General features: G+C 48.4%; 1 protein-coding gene across 1 annotated transcript in view; it reads left to right on the plus strand.

Moving 5' to 3' along the window:
- Positions 1 to 5,120: 5,120 nt before the first annotated feature.
- WDTC1 (WD and tetratricopeptide repeats 1) overlaps positions 5,121 to 21,367 on the plus strand; it is a 32,277-nt gene continuing 16,030 nt past the window's right edge. The window contains exons 1-9 of the mRNA XM_068417663.1: positions 5,121 to 5,337; positions 13,174 to 13,321; positions 15,451 to 15,534; positions 16,226 to 16,272; positions 17,448 to 17,559; positions 17,980 to 18,167; positions 18,843 to 19,025; positions 19,337 to 19,431; positions 20,483 to 20,598. Coding sequence (XP_068273764.1) covers positions 13,214 to 13,321; positions 15,451 to 15,534; positions 16,226 to 16,272; positions 17,448 to 17,559; positions 17,980 to 18,167; positions 18,843 to 19,025; positions 19,337 to 19,431; positions 20,483 to 20,598 — 933 coding nt within the window. The 5' untranslated portion in view covers positions 5,121 to 5,337; positions 13,174 to 13,213. The remainder of the gene's footprint in view (positions 5,338 to 13,173; positions 13,322 to 15,450; positions 15,535 to 16,225; positions 16,273 to 17,447; positions 17,560 to 17,979; positions 18,168 to 18,842; positions 19,026 to 19,336; positions 19,432 to 20,482; positions 20,599 to 21,367) is intronic.

The raw sequence follows: 21,367 nt of genomic DNA on the forward strand, positions 1-21,367 counted from the left end.
GGCACATCCCAACGGGCGGCCGGGGAGGACGCGGGGGCGGAGGCTGCGCCTGCGGCGGCGGGAGGAGGGAGGAAGAGGAGGAGGAGGAGGAGGAGGAGAGCGACGGGGCGGGGAGGGGGGAGCGCGGAGGATGGGGTGTGCTGCGGAGGTGGGGGGGAGCTGGGGGTGCAGGGGGGGTGCAGGGGGGGTGCAGGGCAAAGGGGGGTGCGTGGAAGGGGGGTGCGATGTAAGGAGGACTGCGAAGCAAAGGGGGGAGCACGGGAGTGGGGGGTGCTAGGGGAAGATGGGGTGCCCTCGGAGTGGGGTGCTGCTGCGGAGCAGGGGGGGTGCTAGTGCAAGAGGGTGCAGGGCAAAGGGGGTGCGTGGGGAGGGGGTACGGTATGAGGAGGACTGTGATGCAAAGGGGGGAGCACGGGAGTGGGGGGTGCTAGTGGAAGTGGGGTGCCCTCGGAGGAGGGGGGAAGGAAAGGGGGAGCGTGGAAGCTGGAGGTGCTAGTGCAAGAGGGGTGCAGTGCAAAGGGGTGCATGGGGAGGGGGTGCAATGCAAGGAGGGGCACAAAGAGGGGAGGAAGGAACAAGGCAAGGTGGGTGCTACTGCAAAGGGGGTGCCTGGAGGTGAGGGGGTGCCAGTGCAAAGTGGGGTGCAGCACAAACCAGGGAGCAGAGAAGTGGGAGGGTGTTAAGGCAAGGTGGGATCCAACTGAAAAGGGGGTGTGCAGAGAGGCAAGCAATGGGCGAGGGTGCAAGCCTCGGAGGGAGGTGCAATGCAAGGCAGGGTGCGAGGAGACAAGGGGGTGCAGTGCAAAGAGGACATGCATGGAGGCAGAGAGTGCTGATGCAAAGAGGCACGGGGGGAAAACGCAAGGAGGGGTGCCCAGAGACAAGGGGGTGCAAGGAGTAAAAGGGGCCCTAATGCAAGGGCAGGGGGGTGCAAACGAAAGGGAGGGAAATGGGATCTGTGGACTGGCCTGGTAGGTGCCCGCTGGAGGGGTGCAGTGGGGTGACACAGCACTACACCATGCCCAGCAGCATGGGGGTGGCAGGGAGACTGTGGATGCATGGCCCAAGCCCCAGCAGGGAGGCAGCTGGGGCTCACGGGGCTGGCAGAGCACCCTGGGCCCGTTGGGGAGAGCGGAGCAGCCACCTGCCTCCTCTGTGTTTGCTGCTTGGAGAGGGACAGCCACAGTCTGCTTAGCCTCAGCACGGAGGCACAGCTCTGGGGAGGCCTCTGGGGCGGTGGGATTTGCAGAGCGAGGACTTCCAGGGGGACAGGCCTGGTGGCCATTGGCAGCTATTCTGGACCAGCATGGTGCTGTAACCCCATCTGTGCTTGTTGGTACCGCCGTGCCCTTCGCCCCGGTCACCAGCGTCGTCTGAGTCACCAGGAAATCTGATAAGGCTCTAATAAAACCACAGGAGTAGCGTGGGGGGGGGTTGCTCGGCACCCTGTGACTGTGCTCAGCCACCCTGATTTCTTGGCTCTGCTACTGACTTCCTGAGTGTCACGTGTGTGTGACCAGAGCCATCAAAAACAGCGGGAGTTTTGAACTGATTTATTAGCTAAACTTCAGGAGCAAACGAGCCTTTTGGCAAAGATGCTGTCTCTAATCCTTGGGGGCACTCGGTGTGGGGAAGGCACAGGCCCTTGACATGACACACGGCAGCTAGAACTCAAGCTTTGAAGGTTACACTTGCTGGTTTGCATTGGTGATGTTCTTGTTTTAAGACGGCATCAGCTCCCAAGCGCTGGCAGTCAGATGTGCTCGGGGAAGGCTGCAGGGAACACTGCCCTTCGTCCTCCTGGCAGACAGGAGGGGAGCACAGCAGCGTTGCTGCAGCTACTCGGTGGAAATCATCAACAACAAACGTGACCTGTCAATTAAAGCGAATCATCAGCCTGCGCAGGAACCAGCTAGGTGTGTCAATTCCTCTCTTCCGCTTGGTTATGTTCTGGATAGTCAAATTAATCTGTTTTAGCAATTAAGCAAGGAATCCTGAGCGTTTCTTGTTTTGAAAGGGCTTAGTCATATCTGGGTGAGAAGCCTGATCCAAGACACCAGCAGTTGGTACGTGTTTCAGTTGGAGCAGGACCGTACGCTGGCAGCACACAGTCAACTAGAGACTTGTTCAGGAGAAAACACCGGGGCTGGTTTCCTTTCAGCAACTGTTCTGAGAAGCTAAAATCAGTACAATGTTCCTGTGAAATAACTGGGTCAGTTTTCCACCTCCTCGTGCCTGGATCAATCGGCCGTCATGGTGGGTAGGTCTGAACTCTCTAGTACCTGCTTATTGTACATGTGCCAGTGGGGGATGCAGCATCCTTGCTACTTTGGTAGTGTAGGTTCCCAACCTGCTTGGCTGAATGACCCTGGCTGGACAAGGGCCTTTCAACCTATTGAACTCTGCGAAGGATTTCGGTTGGTGCAAATTCTTGACAAAGTGGAAAGATATTCCTGCTTCCTCCGGATCGGGTGATGCAGACCTGGAGACATCCAATTAAATCTGTATTCCCAAGTTAATCCATCAGCACTGCAGTGCTCTGACAGTGGCAACTATCCCCATCAGGGCCTTGGGGCTTTTTTCAGTTATTTGTGTCTCCCATGTTAGGAGAGTGGTCCAGTCTCCTCCAGCCTTGCCTGCTGTGATTCTTGGACCTTGCACCATCCTTGCACTGGGAGGGAGTGTAATTAAGATTAAGCTTCTTAGCCTGCAAAGGGCGAGCAATACAACTGCTTGAATGGACAGATGGAGCTTTAAAAATGTCCCATCAAGCAAATTACTTAAGTTATAATACACCAGAGCTTATCCTGCTGTACCTTGGAGAGCAAAATCAGACACTGTGTGTATACCTAAGTTCATAATTGTCTTCCTTGGCCCCTGGAAATACTTCACACCTCCTGCCTTTGAGTAGCCATGGAGCTGGGCACCTTCTCTGACCCAGACAACAGCGTTCCCCCTGCTCCTCCAGGCCATGCAAGTGCATGGAGCTTCATAACTGGGTTTACCTCCCTGTGCGCTCTGACTTCCTAACTATGGCAAGGGGTGTAAAATTTAACTTTTGTGTGCATCTTGTGGTTTTTTTACACTGAATTTTCTTTTTTTTTTTTCTGTGTAGCGTAGATTGAGGACAGAACAGGAGACAGGTATTTATTGAAAGCATTAAAAAAATGCCTTCTGTATGACTCAAATTGTTTTCTCTCAAATGTTGTAAAAAGGGCAAGTCCAGCTCTCAGGCAGTTTTATTCTTTGCTCCCTGTACCTTTCTTTGGACTGAAAACCCCACAGCCCTGGTTCACGAGGATATTCTCCAAGGCGGTGTTTATCCTGCAGGAGGTCTGGCGCTGGGAGGAGAACGCCTTGTTTACGTTCCCCAACGTGCCTCTGGTTCCTTTTGAGACTGCAGTGGGAACCTGCAGCTCTGACAGTCGGAACCAGCAAGTACCCCCAGTCCTCCTTTGGCTTCAGCCACTCTTACGTCTGTCTGTCACCAGCATGGAAAAAAATCAAGCTCCTGTGCCCCAATTTCCTCTCCATCACCAAGTAAAACTTATGTGTCAAGGGCATCTGAAGCCTGCCTGATTTTCTGTGTAGAGCTTCAGATCCCCATGAGGACGGCATCTGAGAAAAGAAGATAAAACCCTGTTGTAAGGATGATAGTGATGGATCCCGATTATTATTTGTTTAATTAAAACAGTCCGGACAGATACAGAGGCAACAATTAACAATTATCTTCCGAAAAGAACTTTGACAACAGCTGAATAAGTTAATGGGTTATGAGATGAAGACAAATCGTTACAGCTAACGGTTGGTCTGTTGTTTATGAGTCTGGAGGTGTATGGGAGAGTCCTCACGCTTCATGCAGTGTCTGATTTAAGGGTCTTTTTGCTCCTTCTGTTAACACGGAATAGGCAAGTAGCAATTTTCTTCTGTTGTGCAGCTGGGATTATCTAGGAGCCATGGAATTAAGTTCTAAATGAAAATTTAAACTATTCATTACGCTTTATTAATAGACTTCAGAATGTTTAATTGTGGAAATAAATTATAGAGAGGTGAATTGCTAACTTTTGATTTATTTTACACACGCCCCCCCTTGTCAGGAGGGTGCGTTAAGATAATTAGGACTAGCGGAGATGGCAGCCTTGCCTTCGCCCCAAGGTCTGGCGGCAGTAGCCCCCGGGCTAGCTGCTGGCTGTGCGGGGCAGCTGGAAGGACAAGGCGAAGGGAAGGTTTTTTGCAAACACTGCCACCCCCTGGCTCTTTCCACAGAGTTATTTTTAAAAAAAAATAAAATAACTTTGTGCTGCCTGGGGGAGCTGTGCACTTCACTTCTATGAATTGCTGGTGGAAAGACCGAACGTTGGCGGGCAGGGATTCGTTTTTTCGCCGGGACTCGGTCACAACCTGCTGCCCCTGGGGAATTCACACCATGAGCTGCCTGCGGAGGCACCGGCCTGGCGCCTTCGCCTGCGGTGGGGCGAGGTGTATGCGATGGCTCCTGGCCGCAGCACGAGGAGGACCGCAGGGTCATGGGAAGGGGGCTGTGAAGCCCAAGCCCCCCCATCGAGGCCGTGTTTGAGGGCCAGTGCGGCGCAGCCCGGGCACCTCTGGGGCGAGTCCGTGAGGCAGCTGGAGTCCAGGCCCTGCTGCGGCCTGCGAGTTGAGGGGATCCAGGCCCAGCGAGGCCTGGCTTTAAGCAGCCCCCGGGTTTGGTAAAGGGAGAAGGAGGAAGGGGAGCTGCGGAAAGGCCTGGCGGGAGGGGCAGAGGGATGTGGCCGGGCCCCGAGGCTCCAGCGCCGCGGGCCCAGGCCTCCCCGGGAGGCGGCCATGACTACAACTCCCAGCAGCCCCTTCGCGGCGCCGCGCTCCCGCCCCCCTCCGCGCCGATTGCCCGAGCCCTCACGAAGCGCTCTGCCCTCCCCGTTGGCTGGGAGAGCTGTCAATCATGGGGCGGTGTCGGCCTGGAGGGCAGGACGAGGAAGTATTCTCGAAAGCGACTTACGCCGTTTGCGCGAGGTTGGGGTTGCTGCGGTTGCGAGGGGGGTGGTGGCGCAGTTGGCGTGGCGCATGCGTAGAGGTGCGCGGGGGGAGCGGCGGCGGGGGGTGCTGGTGAGCCCCGGACAGCTGGAGGGGGTAAACAGGGGAGGGGGCGGGGGGGCACGGCCGGGGCCTAGGCCGGGCCGCGCCTGAGGGCCCTGCCCGCGCCCCGGGGACAGCGCCCGGTGCTTGCGGGGCCCCTCGGGCTCCCCCCTCCGTTCGGTCCCGCTTTCCCCCCCCCCGCATGGATGGAGCCTCGCAACTTCCAGTGCCCGCTGCGCCTGCACCCGGGAGGCCTGACAGGTAACGGGCCGGCCGGGCCGCGCCCGCCCCCGCAGCCCCTCCTCCCTGTCAGCTGTACCCCCCGTACCCCGTTCCCTGTCACCTTTCCCCGCCCCTTACCTCTCTTTCCTGTCAGCTTTTCTCCCCACACCCCCTGCTATCCCCCTCTTCCCTGTCGGTTACCCCCACCCCGGTCCCTGTCAGGTGCCCCCCCGCCGGTCCCCCTGCCCGCCATTCCCCCCCACCTCTTTGCCAGGAGCCTGACCCCATCCCTCTTAAGAAGCCCTCCTTTATCCAGCCCCTCATTCCTCATCCCTTCTGCCTGCCCTCCCCGTCTAACCAAGCACCTCTTTCCCCTCAGCCCTGTCGATACCTGCATCCTCTGGCTGGTACCTACCCCCCTGCCAGGTTCAGCCCCTGCCTTTTGCCTTCTCTTTTCCCCCTCCAACAGCTGGCACTGCCCTGTCCTCACTTTCTTCTCCCATTTCCTAAGGGCTGACTCTGCCCCGCTCCCTCCCTTGCTCACCTTCCCCTCGCTAAAGCCTTCACGTGAAACTTTCCCCTGCCCCGGTGGGTGTCTTGCAGCCCCTTTCCTTGGCGAGGTGATCAGCCTTTCCTCCTCTGCCAGCATCTGCTGGCTGAACTCCTTCCTGGAGCTACTGGGCCATGTGGGTCTTGGCATCAGGCAGTTACTTGTGCTGGGCTGAGGTGTTGTCTTGCATCTTCTCTTTCTTCCTGGGGATGTCCGTGTCAGCTGGAGGATGAAGGGTAGAGAGGTAGGATGCCAGCTTGGAGGGCTGCTGCCTGTGGGCCAGTGTCTCTGGGCATATCAAAGTTTCCCTGACACTACTGTCTTCTTGTGCTGGGTCTCTCAGGTCTCAGATCCTACCTCTTCTCCTGTCCACCCCTGTTGTAAGCAACTCCTTCCTCTGTTGTTGGCTGGCTCCGTGTTCTGAGCCATCTGTCCTGGGAGCGACTGCTGCTCCTGGCAACTCCTTCAGCTGTAGCAAAACCTTATTTTTATGAGGTGTCTGCTGCTAACCAGGTCATTGCCTCTGGTTTCTCTAGGTTTGTTTAAAAAAATTACCTATCTATAGGTATATATTTTAATTTGATCTGTGACCTCTTGGAAAGTCAAGGTAAAGGGGGTAGGGAAAATAAGTTGTGAGACTAAAGAAACCTGCTGAGTTGGGTCCTAGGTGGTATTTGGATGGGTGAAGTAATTTATAGCTGCTTAAGGGAAGGGTCACAGGATCTTCCTTTGGGATGAGTCGCGTATCCGCAAGGCTTGTGGTGTGCAGAGTGCTGCTTTTTTCGATGACCTTGAGTTTGGAGACTGAGAAACTTGGGCGCAACCAAACAGTTAGGAATTGGACTGCTTATTTGAGGTTGCTAATTTAAGAATGAATCGTGCTGCTTTGTGGAGTTTGATGGAGCTTTTCTGAAGGGCAGTGGTGCCCAGGTTTGAACTTTGAAGCCTACGTCTGCAGGGCACTTCTCTGTGTCAGTGTGTTACTGCGTGTGTAAGTGAGCTGGGGGGGTGTGTGTAGGTAGATCTGCAAGGGGAAAATACACAAGCACAGGAACAACCTCCCAAATCCTAGCTACATTATTTTAATATTTAATATTTAATACTGTAACTGTGAGTCTTATACTGGAGGCTGTGTTTTTATACTGTATTTTTGTACCACTTTTTGAGAAGTATTGGTAAAGAGTTTGCTTTTTTATATATATTATAAAAACTTTATATATATTATAAAAAATATATATAGCTACAGGAACAACCTCCCAAATCCTAGCTACACTAAGACTCGCAGTTACAGTATTAAATATTAAATATTAAAAGTTCAATATTAAAACGACTAAATTTTTTGCATTATCAATGTTGAGGCTTTATTTCCAGACTTAGAGCAAGTGTTTCAGGAAAATTAGAAGAGCCAGCTGAGGAAAGCTAGAGAATCTTGTTACTCTTCTTCCTCCCCGTACCCTGAAGAACCCCTTTCAATGTGTACCTTTACAGGAGCTTGAGGGGCTTTTAAGCCACTGTCAGAGTAAATACAGCCTAGCAGCTTTTGAGCCCACAGCCTGCAGAAATCTGTGGCTTGTTAATTTTTGACTGCAGATTTAAAGGCCAAGTGTTGCGCAAGTTCTTTTTCTGCCTCTGGAGCTTTGCATTGCAGGAGCAGAAGAGTCCATGGGTGAACGGCAGCTAACTGCAGGTGGGATGGTCCTCTTTATGCTTCGGGGTGTAGCTCAAGAAGAGGCTGTAACTGTGGATGAAGTGACAGCTTTAACTGGATCCCAGGTTTTTAGTCTTGCCTGGGATGTTCCAGACAGGTTTGGAACAGGGAGAGATGAGGGAAGGTTGTCCTCGCTTGGAATTGAGCGCAGAGATGCTCTTGAATGTGATGGAGAAACGTGCTCCAGTGTCATCTAATAACTGACCAAAAAATGTCATGATGGTCTCTTATGTGTAGCCCAAGTGAAGCTGCTTGAGGGGTCATCACTGGTAGCAACAGTGTGGATTTATCCTAAGTTGTTCCTTGTCACTGGGACTTAATCCTCTCATTTCATCACGAGTTGATTGTGCAGGTTTAGTTAAAAGCCAGAGAGCTGCATGAATGGTTTAGGAAAAAATATATCTAAAAGCGAACAGAACTTGCACAGTGGTTCTGCTGAAACGAAAACCAGAAGTTCTGCTGAAACAAAAAGCAGAGGTTTTGCTGAAAGAGGAACATCCTATACCAATTTACATGCCTTTAGTGGTAACAAATGGGCAGACTCTTTAAAGGGGCTTCATGATTGGAAGCCTGTATGTGTCTAAGAAATCAGAGGCACAGTGTATTCTTCTCTGATTATTTATATATATATATATTATTTTTTTTCCCCAGAAGACCTACCAATTAGGGGATTTTATGCTTTATGCCAGGGTGAGTTTCTAACGTAACTGGAGACTGTTGATCCATGTGTACAATGGTGTGGTCAATATAGTCTTTAGCATTAAGAACACTTAATGCTTCTTTCATAGTAGGAACTCTACACGTATGAACTGCTAACTCGTGACCTAGAGAAGTGTCATACTCGTGGTGAATGTGAGTCTGGGATTGTGACTGGTTGTGGCTAATGGACAAAGTTTGACCTGGAATGAGGATCTGGGACTTGTTAATTCTTTGTCTGTGATTCCACGATAATTTAAGGTTGCCAGAGCCTTGCAGCTCTGGTTTCTTACTGCTGAATACCTGTTGAGCAACAAAAAATAGCATCGTGAAAGCAAGGAAGGCTCTTAGAGTCATCCTGGCCAAGCATATGTGTATACTCCAGGAGGCCCTTAAGCATTTTACAACATTCGGTTGCCAAACCAAGCCCTGTCTAGGCACGACAGACACCTTAGGCTCGTGCATTCCCCTTTGACTGTTTTTTTTTCCAAGCCTGTTCTTTTTTTTTAATGGTCAAATGCTAAAAAGCATGCATCAGCATCTCAGGTGTACTAGACACTGAACAATTCCCTAGCATAGCCTTGGATGCTGGTATTAGTATGTTTAAAGTCAGTTTTGCAAGAGGTGTTTTGTTTTAAACTCTGGCTTATTCTGCTTTCGGCTTATTCGGCCGATTTCATGGATAATTTTCTTGACCTGTATCTTTTAAGAAATAAAGTTAAGATGTGTTGATCTCTTGTTGAACAGCCATCTGTTGAGAACACCTCTGAGTTACTACAGCTGACAGTGACCCATCCAGAGAGTTGGGAAGCTCCACAACACATCTGTAATCCTAAAAGCACTCATGGAGATAGCAAGCTCCTGTGTATGGCTGAGCTCCCCCAGCCAGTGTGTTTCAGAGTTCCAGAGGGTGTAAAATGCTGTGGCAGAGGAGACTTTGTTGGAGAGAGAGGGAATTTGAGTCTCTCTTAAGGAGCAGTAGGTTTTGGGGGGGAGTTGGATGTCTGTTCCCTTTGAGCATCCTATTCGTCCAGTCAAAGAGTGAATTTATAGTGTATCGGTGGTTTTGCAGTAACTTATTTAGCAGTAAACTGGCTTCTTGGTAGGGGTTATTTCTTTCTGTAGAGTATGGGAGATGTGTATCTTTCCACGAACACGTGTTTCTCCATGTGAGTCCTTCAGGTTATTTGGTGCCCTTACTTGCTAGATAGGAGTTGAATAAAAAGGAGATTTTTAGAATTTAGCCATGACTAGAGTTGGAAATCTGACAAAAGTACTTCCAGGGGTCTTAAGAGAGCAGTGGGGCATTTGTCAGTCGAGGGGTGACTGCCTGCTTGGCTCTGGTGTGGTATTAGGCCTCTGGGGTCCTAAGATCAAAAGAAAACTAAAATGTTCTTCCAAGAGTTAGATTAGTAGTCCTTGCCTGGCAGGGAAGAGGAAGGGTTATCTGGATGCTGCTTGGAGAGGGAGGACTGTGGACAGAGTCTGGGAACATTGTAGGGAAGCACTAAGAGGAGCGGAAAGCTGCAGATGAGACTGAGGCGCTGAGATCTGCTGGAATATTGTCCCTCGTGTCTCTTTACGATGCACTTTGGGCTAATGGATCGATCACTTCTCTGGGAAAAGTTGTTTTAACTGTCATCAGTCACTGGTCACAGGTTCCTGCAGAAAAGTGCTGTGTGAGGTTGGGTGGCTGGCGCGTTTAATAGGGCTGTGAGGAGGAGGAGGAGAGGAGCCTTGGGATATAATCTTAGAGGTGAGAAGATCTTGGGTCTTGTACAGTGAGTACCAGAGTCCCTCACCTGAGGGGTGGGCTGCTGAGGCGTTGCAGAGCGATGGAAGGTCTCTCTGCCCTGTTGCAGCTGTGGATGGAGAAAACCCGTGTGTATCCTGGAGGGTTTGTTTAAGGAGGCACGTCGGTGGGGATCCAGCCTAGGAGAAGGGCAGGTGAAGGCTTGTTAGGTGGAAAGGGTGTCTGGAGAAACTGGAGGAGAGAGATCACGGATACCGTTCATCCCTGTACGTTTAGTCTATCCAAACTTGAAGCTACGAGCCCTCTGCTAAACTCTGCAAGCGAGAGGAGTGTGTCTGGAAACCATGTCCTCGTGGATGTCTTCAGCAATGCACCTTATTTAGCCCAGCTGGCACGTTTATGTGGAGCTGGCCTTGGGCATGAGTAGCGATGGGTCTGTCCTGGTTTCTCGTGTTTACCTGTGAGCTGCAGAGTCAGCAGGATCCCCTGCCCTTATGCCAAGGCGCTTTGCTGCAGGTACCTGCTGCCTCTCCTTCCCGTGCTTGTGAGCTGTTCCTAAGGGCAGTTGTTGTTGTCCCCTTATAGACGCCATCTCTATGAACAGGCAAAACAATACCAATGCTAAGCTCATGTGGAAAGCCAGAGGATAGGTAGCAAAATCTGTAGCTTAATCATCCTGCCACAAGAATTAGTGTGAAATATTGGTGATCAAATGCAGTCGCAGTGCTGCCTCTTGTTATTAGGCCTGGGAGTGAAGCAACTAGTACTTAACATGAGAGTGAGTGAGGTTAAAGATGCTTAAAACATGAAGTGACTTCCTGGGCGTGCATGCTAGCTACAACTACCTGAAGGGAGGTTGTAGCACAGTGGGAGTCGGCCTCTTCTCCCAGGCAACCAGCGATAAGACAAGAGGACACAGCCTCAAGCTTCGCCAGGGGAGGGTCAGGTTGGCCATTAGGAAGCATTTCTTCTCAGCAAGGGTCATTAGCCATTGGAAGGGGCTGCCCAGGGAGGTGGTGGAGTCACCATCTCTGGAGGGGTTTAAGAAAAGCCTGGACATGGCAGTTAGTGCCATGGTCTAGTTGCCATGGTGGTGTCAGGGCAACGGCTGGACTCGATGATCCCAGAGGGCTCTTCCAGCCTGGTTGATTCTGTGTTGGGAGTAGAAGGAGTGTGGATTAAATACATCCATGATGGACAAATACATACACACCAGCATGGTTTCAGCCTGGCCATAGGGGAGCCCCAGTTTATGCACTAAAACAGATGATGGGGTCCAAAAAAATCTCAGCTAATTGCCCCAATATCTCGGGGTGAGAGTTGAGCTGCTTCTGCCAGGGTGAACTCAAGGCGTGTGGCAGAGGACGTTGGCTTACTGGACACATCTGCTGCAGGAACTGGACTTGGATGGTGGTGAGTTTGGGCTGCCATGCTTACATCTGGGATTTGAGTTGGTCCTGGTGAAGGTAGGGCCTCATTAGCCCTCCCTGGGAGCAGGCCTGGTCTGCAAAGTCTCCCGCTGTGCTGACTCGCCTCGCGTTCAAGGCCTGCGCTCTCGCTGTGGGAATTTTATCAATTTTGTTCTCATCATACGTACAAAACAGGACTGGAGTGCAACCGTGAGGGCTGCTTGGCTTCTGCTGTCTGCAGTAGGGACGTTCATCTGCAGAGACCTGCAAACAGCTCTGCCAGAGATTCTGTGGCTACCCTAGAAATCCTGCTTAGGAGCCCATGCGAGAAAATCTGATTTTCAGTTTGTTTTTATGGCTTTTTTGCTCTCTGTAGGTCTAACACTGTTTCTGTGTTCACTGGGGAGCTGCACAGAGGAGCCAGCTGTGTTAGGAAAGCGATCCCAACTTTCACTTTGGCCAAACACCACTTTCTGTGAGGAAACATGAATTCTTAGTGCTTCCTACCCATGGGGAAATGTCTGTGTGTGCACATGAACAGTTTTTTGAAAGCAAATTGAAGCTGAAGCCCAGGGCTTTGGGGATCCTGGGGTGCAGGAGCCTTGTGGTTTTGCTGTGCGACCCTGAAGTTGCTCATGGTGGAAGACCTCATTTTGCAGCAACCTGGTGGATGAACCGGTAGAGAATCAGGCAGGGTTTGTTAAAACTTCTGCCTGACCTCAGCGGAGTTATTTGTTGCTGCGTTTCTGTGAAATGTTCTTGTTTCAATGAATCAGCATTTCCTCATTCAGAAGAGGACTCGTTTGAAAATTTTGGCTTGTTCTGCTTGTGAATGCTTTTAGAGAGAATTTAAAACTGTTGGGTTACACAGGACAAAATGGGTGTTTAAATTTTTATTTTATTTTATTTTTTTAAAAAGAAAAATGTAGAAATATCAAAATGGGACAGCACAAGGTTTGTGGTATGTAAATGAGGTGAATTTCATCATTTCTCAGACACTAGCTGGTCCTTTGCTAGGCAGCCTGGCCAGAGCAGGGTTGTGACATTCCCTCTGCAATGTGAATGTTTTCTAGCAGGTGTGGCCATTGTTACAGGGTTTAAATTATTTAGGTTAGTGCATTAAATATGGAAATCCATTAAGAGTGTGGAAAACTCGTAATTTCTCCTGGAAATACAACTTTAAATGATCGTCCCCTTTTCTATTGCTAATTGAATTGGGTGTTCAGCTGATAGTGTCACCTGATGGTTGGCTGCTGTGATTTCTAAGGAACGCTTATGCTCTTTTGTTGGGTTGGTTTTTTTTTGGCTGATAATCAGCTGTAGTAAATGAGAAAAGGTGGCCAAAAATAGCGTTGCCTTGTTTATTCACACTGTAATCAGTCTTGTTGGTTGTAGAGTTTGGGAAAAGTGGAACTGGACATGAGTGGACAAGGAATGGTGGGAGGCAAGCGGTGAAACAGGATGCTACCCTGGCCTTGCAGGGTCTTTGCTGGCACAGAAACATGGCCTTGCTAGGCTGGTGTAGTCCTGGGGTTCTGCTCGTGGTGAATTTCTCCGCCAACTGGGGATGGCCTCTTAAGTCAAGTGTTCTTCAGTCTTGGGTTGTTCCTTCCCATCCTTGAGTTTCTTCAAGGAGCCGTTATACAAAACTTTTCCTTTCTTGGCCCTATTTTTAGGAAAAAAATTACTTAATATTATGTATGAATGGCCTAATATGTTTGTATATCTGCCTTTGTTCCCTCCCTGTTCTGTCCTGCAGGTAATTAAATGCCCTTAGTGTGGATCTGTGCTCTGTTGGCATGCTTGGATGCACAGCAGCTCTTCCGATAGCTTCTTTTCGTCTGCCCCATTGCAAGAAGATGGCAAAAGCAAACATTACCAGAGACATCATCCACAGACAGATCAAGGTATGCGTTAGCCAAGTGTTTTGCTTGTGTTGGGTGGAGAGCAGATGGAGAATCAGTGTTCACGCTGCATTGGGAAAGACGCATGTTGTTGCCTTCTGAAAAGGTCTCTGCTACTTACGTATTGATAAGCTGTATAAGGAGCTTAAGAGAACAAACACATAGGCCCTATCACTGTCCTAAATGAAGAGCTGGGATGAAGTATGGCATAACAGGAGTGCACCATGCTAGTTTGACATCAGCAGGTCTGTTCCTTTTGAGTACAACGCTGACGGGAGAAATAATGGCTACTTGTGTTTGGGCACCATAAAGGACCCTTAGCTAGCTTCCCTCGTGAGTTTTCTGTCTGCTTCTTTATGTGTTCTCTTCGTGTGATCTTGCCATCAAAGGTATTTTCTGACTGTAGTAGAGCTAATGATCTCTGTCTCAGTCTCTTTCTGTCTCTCTTTCTTTCAAGAGTGGTGTGTTGCTTCCTTTATGTAGGGAAAAACTTCTACGGTGGTCGGATCAGTCATCTGATGGCTGCATTTGTGAAATCTCTCTTAACGTGAAAGGACTAGCTACAGCAGACACAATAGGCAATTATTACTTGGACTCGGAGGCCTTAAATCATTTGCAGCTTTGCTGGTAATCAGCATTCACAAAACTGGTCTGTTAGTGGCCAGAATAAGGAACAAGGAGCTTGAATACTCCGTTCACTTTGCAGTTTGGTACCAAACTTTGTATTATAAACTTGTGATTTAATCCATGTGCAAAGATTTATTTTGCTGCTCTAACAAGGAAGGGATGGTTCTGTGGTTAGAGCGTTAGCCTGGGACTTTTTCACACTGTGTGCTCTGTTAGACTTTCATGTGTGACCTTGGGAAGGTTGCTAAGTCTGACAGTTCCTTGTAGGAAAAGCAATATCCTACTGCACAGACCTCAAAGCCACGGAGGCTGCAATAGCAAGGCAATTATAACTGCAGCACCTTGCACTGGGCCTAGCAGTGTTTTGGGAATCCTATCTGTAAAAATATGTCAAGGGGATTGAAGTTAGTAATGGAAGTTACTACAAAAAGCCTGTTTTGTTTTGTTTTTCCTCCAGTCCCCTTATATCTGTCTCCATTTTGTTTTCAAATAGCTTTTGTTGTGTGGAGTTCATCACTTAACATTGCTCTGCAGAGCTGTAATGTGGTACTCTAGCTCTTTGTGTCTGCCCTGTGACTACTACGTGTTCCCAGTACCACCAGAGTCATTTTTGACATTAGTGTTGTCATCTATAAACGGTGATAACGAAGGCATGAGTTGTCTTCGCCTGACTAGAGCGTGGCATGGGGTGGGATCGAGGCTGGATCAGGTCCTAGGAAGGAATCTCCTTAGACATTAGATGTTCCATCCAAAATATGACTTGCATTCCCTTTTCTTCATGCCTGCCTCTGCAGTTGTCCTTCTTTTGTCGAAGCCATCTGCTAATGCATCTGTGAACCCTGTGAGATCACAGGGGAAACAACTGTCCTGCTTTTCTTCACCTTCATTTGTACTGACGCACTTCTGTGGCAGCTGTTCTCTTCCCTGCAGAACAGGCTGTGCTGTGGTACTGCAGCTACATGCTCCTGCTCCATTTCTGATGAAACAAGCCATCTCTAAAGGGTGGTGTCCAGTTAACCTTCCCCAATACTTTGCCCCGTGGTGGTGGTGGTGCTTCAGGACAGATTCTGTGTAATGGCAGACTTCTCCTGAGCAGCTGTGGTCTAGTACTGCAGTCCTCAGGAGTGAGTTGCTTCTGAAATCCTTGCCAAGGGATAATGACAGGCATTCCCAAGCTCTTCTGTGTCTTCTGTTTCTGCCCCAAAGTAGGCAACTTACTTTGTCTTAGTGTGGGCCTCTCAAACCTTGTCTTGGCTACCCAACTGGAGCCTGGCAATTAGATAAACATCATTTTAAACCAATGCAGGGGCAAAGATTACAAATTCCCTATCTGGAGAGGATGCAAATGATGTCTCCCTGCTATAGGACAGGTACCTGGTGCTATGGACACCCCCATACCTGGCAAGGTCCCTGCTTGATTTTTAAAGTTCTTGAGTCTTCTCTTAAAGGGAAAAAGGAGTGTTTTGTTTGCTGTAGTCAGTGTGGCGCTTGTTTGCTTCGTGCAGGAGAGAGGTGCGCTGGGCTTCGAACGACACTACCACGTCACCGATCCGTTCATTCGACGCCTGGGCCTAGAAGCAGAATTGCAGGTAAGTGGATTGTGTTTAAAGGGCAAACTGAGCTGCTCGTACCACTTACTGCAGGAGGGGCAGCGTGCGGGCGTGTATGGGATTCTTTCTCCTGTATGGGATAGATACTGATTACTTAGTCCCCTAAACTGCATTAGAGCCAGGAATAGCTCAGTGAGATCTTGTGTGAGCCTTCTGCATTACCTAATGCACCTACAAGAGAGCCTTTACCTAGTCTTCCCTGGTACAGTTGTTAGTTAATTTGGATGAAGATGGATGATATAATCACCCAGCAGCAAGGTGCTTCTACAAGAGTTATCAGAAGTGCATTTTCCCTGCGTTCCCAGAGAACCTGTACATGTAATTTGTCAGCCTAGCCGAGGGCTTTTGAAGCAAAGTCACCTTTCCATGTGTACAGCAGGATTTAATCTGTAGCCTCTGAGACTAAACTGCCATTTTATTCAACATTACTTTTTTTTTTTTTATTATTTAATTTTGCCTTTTCTACCCCAGCTGCTATAGCATGTCTGTCTTTTCTGGAGGTGCTTATCTACCATGTGGGTGGTTTTTTGCAGGATTGGAATAAAAAAACCTGCTTGTATTGGAACAAGTTGTTATGTGTGGGGAGCTCGCTCTGTCCTTGTCTTAGAACAGCTCTGTTTGATAAGTCTGAAGTTTGTGTAATACCATCTTCCTTTTTTTTGTTCCTCAGGGTCACTCTGGGTGTGTCAACTGTCTAGAATGGAATGAAAAAGGAGAGTAAGTATGTGGCTTGATTCGGGTGATCAACACACTGATTACCCTAGGCTCTCCTAAGAGTAGGATGTAGGTCATCTTACCATAAGCAACTAGTAAAGTGAAGCTCAAGCTCAAAGTTTTGAACTGTAGTAGAGCTCAGGCTACAAAAGAAGCTTTATTTTATTAAATATATCTGGATATTACTAGAAATGGCCCTTTAGTGTGTTCAGAAGGGAAATGGTCAGACTAAGAATTGGAGATTGAGGGCTGCTTCTCTTCTCTTAAGTGGTATTATGGATTATAATGGATCTTTAGGGTTTATCCAGCTGGTAGTGACATTTCCCCACCCCCTTCACATGCTATTAAAAGCTTCTGCTGGGGGACAAATATATAAGGGAGGGAGGTAGAGTGTTCACCTCTCTGCAGTTTTAGAGGGAAACTAAACATAAGAACATTTCTATTAACCAAGTGGAATAAAGAGTATCTGCATGAGAAATGACTGGATGGAAGGAAGAGCGTATATTTCTTGACATGCCTCTTACAAGAGCCAAAGTCTATTCTCTGATACTCCTCAGAATTATTTACCAGTGAAAATTTCATGTACTTGAAAGAGACCTGGCTACAAGGAACTAAGTTTAAAAGAGCTGATAGTTGCAGACATCAAATTCTTTTTTTTCAAATAAAGATGTACAAGGCAAACAGCGCCTTGCAATACCGCTGCCACACCCTACCCTTAAAAAGCAGTCTGTGAATCACCACGTGTGCCCTGGCTTGGGACTGCTTGGGCACATCCGAAGTCCAGGAGTGAATGCCTTGGCTTGGGTTTGGGACTGATGTGGAGCAGTTTATGCAGTCAGGCTAATAAGGAAAATGCAGGCCCTGCATTTTGTTGTTGACCAAACGCTCCTATTGTTTTCCCCTGTGCCATCTGAATCTGTGGTGAGCTGGTTCCATGAGCTAAACCAACGGAAAACACTCGCTTTGTTTTCTATGGAGTTGATATTTGGCTGGTTTAGCTCCCTGAACTGGCTGAATGGATTGGGAGCAATGAGAACACATAGCTGAGAAAAGAGAGAGGAAGTGGGCTTCTTAGAGCTGAATTAACTTAATGGCTGTCTGTGGTCAAACCACTCTAAGAAATTGGTCACAGCTTAGAACAGAAGAATACATGATGCATACTTCTCTGTTTCTTTTAGCTTGTTGGCCTCTGGCTCTGATGACCAGCATACCATTGTCTGGGATCCTCTGCACCACAAGAAACTCCTTTCTATGCACACGGGACATACTGCAAACATCTTTTCTGTCAAGGTAGATATGGTTAGAAGGAATGAACGGCTAACAGAAGCCACAACCTAAGCAGCAAGAGAATAGATCCTTGCTGGGAAGTATTTTCCTGCAAGCAATTTCCCCGCTCCCAAATAATATTTCAAATGTTAGGGAAAAATTGCATTAAAACCCGCACTTCTTAGTTTATGCAGCTCCCAGGCTTATCTCATTTTCTCTGTAAATTCAAAGGAAATGGTTGTAGCAAATTGGGATGAAGAGACTATTTTGTGTGCTGCTGTAGCTGGTGACTCTACACTGGCATATGTGTAATGTAGGTAATAACACGGGTCATCCTGTGTTCCTAAAGCAAGCTGCTCTGTGACTTGCCAGGACAGCTCAGCAATGTCTGTGTGAACAGCCTCAGCACTTCTCAAGTTTGAATATCGAATCTGTCTCCCACAGTTCTTGCCACATTCAGGGGATCGGATCCTCATCACGGGAGCTGCAGATTCCAAGGTGCATGTCCATGACTTGACTGTCAAGGAGACCATCCACATGTTTGGAGATCACACCAACAGAGTTAAGCGGATTGCCACGGCTCCCATGTGGCCTAACACCTTCTGGAGTGCAGCAGAAGACGGGCTAATCAGGTACAGAACTCTAGTCATTCTGCCCCCAAATTAATTGGATTAGGATCCATTGCAGTATGTACTATGCACAGATCTGAAGAGAGACTGTCTCTATACTAAAGAGCTTAAGCTAATCTTTCCCTTTCCTGAAACTGGAAGGATTCATCTTGAAATGTAGACTCCTCTGATACTCTCCCCAGCTCCTCTGTTTTCCCCCACTGAAAAGGGAGGCCAAGAAAGGAACAGCCACGTCAGAGGGAAGAGAGATACAACACTGAATGACATTTCCCTCCAGAGTCATTGAGGCTCTTAAAAGAGCAATGTTAACTACCAGAGTGTCTGTTCCACTTTTCATATGAGCTACTGTTTGTGAGGTCATGACTCGGAGTTTAATTTGGAACTTGAATAAATCTGTGCACATTATAGAGCTGGTTTTAATGGTTATTCTGATATTGAGGCCTAGTGTATACTGAACTGAGGTGCTTCCAGTAACCTGTGGCCCAAATGACTGTTAATGTCGTTAGTGTCATCTCTTCATGCAGAAGCCACGTAATTAAGCGTAGGTCACTACTGAGCAGTATAAATGTGCTGCTTTGGAGTGGTCTTCAGTTTGGTCACCACGGAAAGCTAAAGTCTCGTACTGCTCCTTCTGTTATCTAGTGACACGGGTTGCCCGACTCTCTCTTCCCTTTGCAGACAGTACGACCTGCGAGAGAACAGCAAACGTTCAGAAGTCCTGATAGACCTGACAGAGTACTGCGGGCAGCTGGTGGAGGCCAAATGCCTGACGGTCAACCCCCAAGATAACAACTACTTAGCAGTGGGGGCAAGTGGACCCTTTGTGCGGCTCTACGACATACGCATGATCCACAACCACAGGTAATGGCAACCAGCTTTTCTGGGCGGACATGGGTGGTACAGAGATCTGCTCAAGGCTCTGGTGGGAAGGGGGAGCTGCAATGATCTGGTGCTCATGTGTGTCTCACTGTGAAGTTTCACCCAGCCTTTTCTATCACCCACAGTCTGTTCGATCTGTGCGAGTACACTGGGGTGGTGTGAGGCAGGCTTGTGACTGCACAGCTGTATAGGCATGAGGCCTTGCCCTTGTGTGTGAACAAGAAGTGTCAGTGTAGATCAGGCTTCCAGCGGTTGAATGCTGTGATTATAAGACTGCTCTTCTTTCTGACCAGAAAAAGCATGAAGCAGAGTCCTTCAGCTGGAGTACACACGTTCTGCGACCGGCAGAAACCCCTCCCGGACGGTGCGGCACAGTACTACGTGGCAGGTATTGGGGCGTGCGCTGGGGGAGACTGATGGGACTTTAACTTAATGTCTGAAGAAGTGTAGTTCTACCCATCACACAAGAAACCACTGCTTGGAAGAGCTTTTTGCAATTTATTTCACTTTTATGCTGTGAATTCTTATGTTACCTGCCCCCTTCCCCTGATTTGGCAGTGGTGTGTGTTGGTGAGCTGGCCTTACTTCTTCTTGTCTAGCATAAATGTCTTTTTGTCACTTTTATTGGAAAGTCAAGGATTGGATAACCTATAGGCTTTCTCCTGGAACTGGTCCCAGCAAGGCTGCAGTTCAAAATCTTTTTGGCACAGAAGAGAAGTGACTTGTCTTCATCCTGCAGATGAGGAATAAGTGATGCAGGGCAATTGCAGCAAACCAGCGATATCTGGGCAATCTAGATGACATTCTTCTCCAGTGCTCATTACTCACTACCTTTTTTTCTCCCAAATGTTTGGGTTTTTTGAAGTATCTTAGACCAGCACGTTCAGCAGACCAGTTTTGACAGTCTTGCTTCTGATGAGTCCCGCTAGAGGATTTCTTAGGTCCCCTGAATCGGTCATGCAACCCATCTGCTGTCTGCTGCAAAAGAACCTGTGTGTGAGCTGAATATTTAGGAGCCTTGGTTTGGTTGTGCTAAGGGCTTTATTAAGGAAACCTGATTAGAGGGTTGAAGATGGAGGTATTTCTTTGCAGATGGCCACAAATCGCAGAAGCCAAATCCGCAGCGAATCCCTAAAACTGAGATTTGCTGCGTTCTGCAGACTTCATTGTTAGCAAGCGAGTTATAATCCAGTCTTCATACAGAGATGGCCTTGCGGAATTGATGCCTAGAACTTGTGAAAAGGCAGCTCTGCACATCTGTGTGTTTTGGTGGCTGATGGAAGGATTCGATAAACAGCAGCTGGAAAGGGAATATCACTTAGGTGCACGTGCTTCATGACATTGCTCTCCTAACAACCCCTTGTAAAAGGGGGCAGCTGGAACAGGACAAAGAACGATTACTAGTTACACTAATACATATGGACCTCTTCTCTCCACAGGGCACCTTCCAGTGAAGCTTCCGGACTACAACAACCGACTGAGAGTTCTGGTGGCCACCTACGTCACCTTCAGTCCTGATGGCACTGAGCTCTTAGTCAACATGGGAGGGGAGCAGGTAAGAAGACAGCTAAAGTTTGGCAGAAAGCTTCACATTCAGTTGCGTTTCGGTGACCATACGCTGTTGTGCGTTCTTGAAAACGGGTATAGCAACTTCTCTGTGGGTTATATGGTTGATTTTAAACTGCTTTCTGGTTTGTTCAGACTAAATGCTTGGTATTAGGGATTTATTTGTTATGCTACCACTGATCAAACTTGAACCACGTTCTGTTCTGGTTTTCCAGTTCACATTTCACTCTCTGGAAGAGGGGAAAAAAAAAAAAAACCAGAGTTCTGGAACTGACCTTTGCTGACTTAGAAAAGATTTCATAACTCATTCTTGAAACATCAAACTGCTTCTGTAATCGAACCTGGTGAATAAGGAACTTAGAGAAGCAAAGGCCTTCACCTGGAATATTGATTGCTTTAATTTTAAGCACTGGGTGATATTCATGGATCTTTTGTAAAGCCTATTGGTGAAATTAGAAAATCCTCCTGACAGCATTAATCAGCATGGATTAAGCAGGAACTTTGCTTGTGGGCAGGTTATTCTGTGGTTGTCCTCTGCAGCTCTCTTTCTCACACTTGCACTCATTCCCTTTAAGAGAAGGTGCTGAGTTAGATGAATTGTAGGTCTGATCTGGGCTGTCATTTCCTATGCCAGTACAGTTTTAAATTAGGGTTCCATAGGGCTGCTTTTGAAGTTTCTCAGGAAATCCTGGTTTCATCTTAGAGAGGCTTTTGCCTTGGTTTGGTGTAACACCTCTTTTCTGTCAATAAATGTTTGA

Source organism: Nyctibius grandis, chromosome 24, assembly GCF_013368605.1.
Source record: "Nyctibius grandis isolate bNycGra1 chromosome 24, bNycGra1.pri, whole genome shotgun sequence".
Classification (NCBI taxonomy): Eukaryota; Metazoa; Chordata; class Aves; order Nyctibiiformes; family Nyctibiidae; genus Nyctibius; species Nyctibius grandis.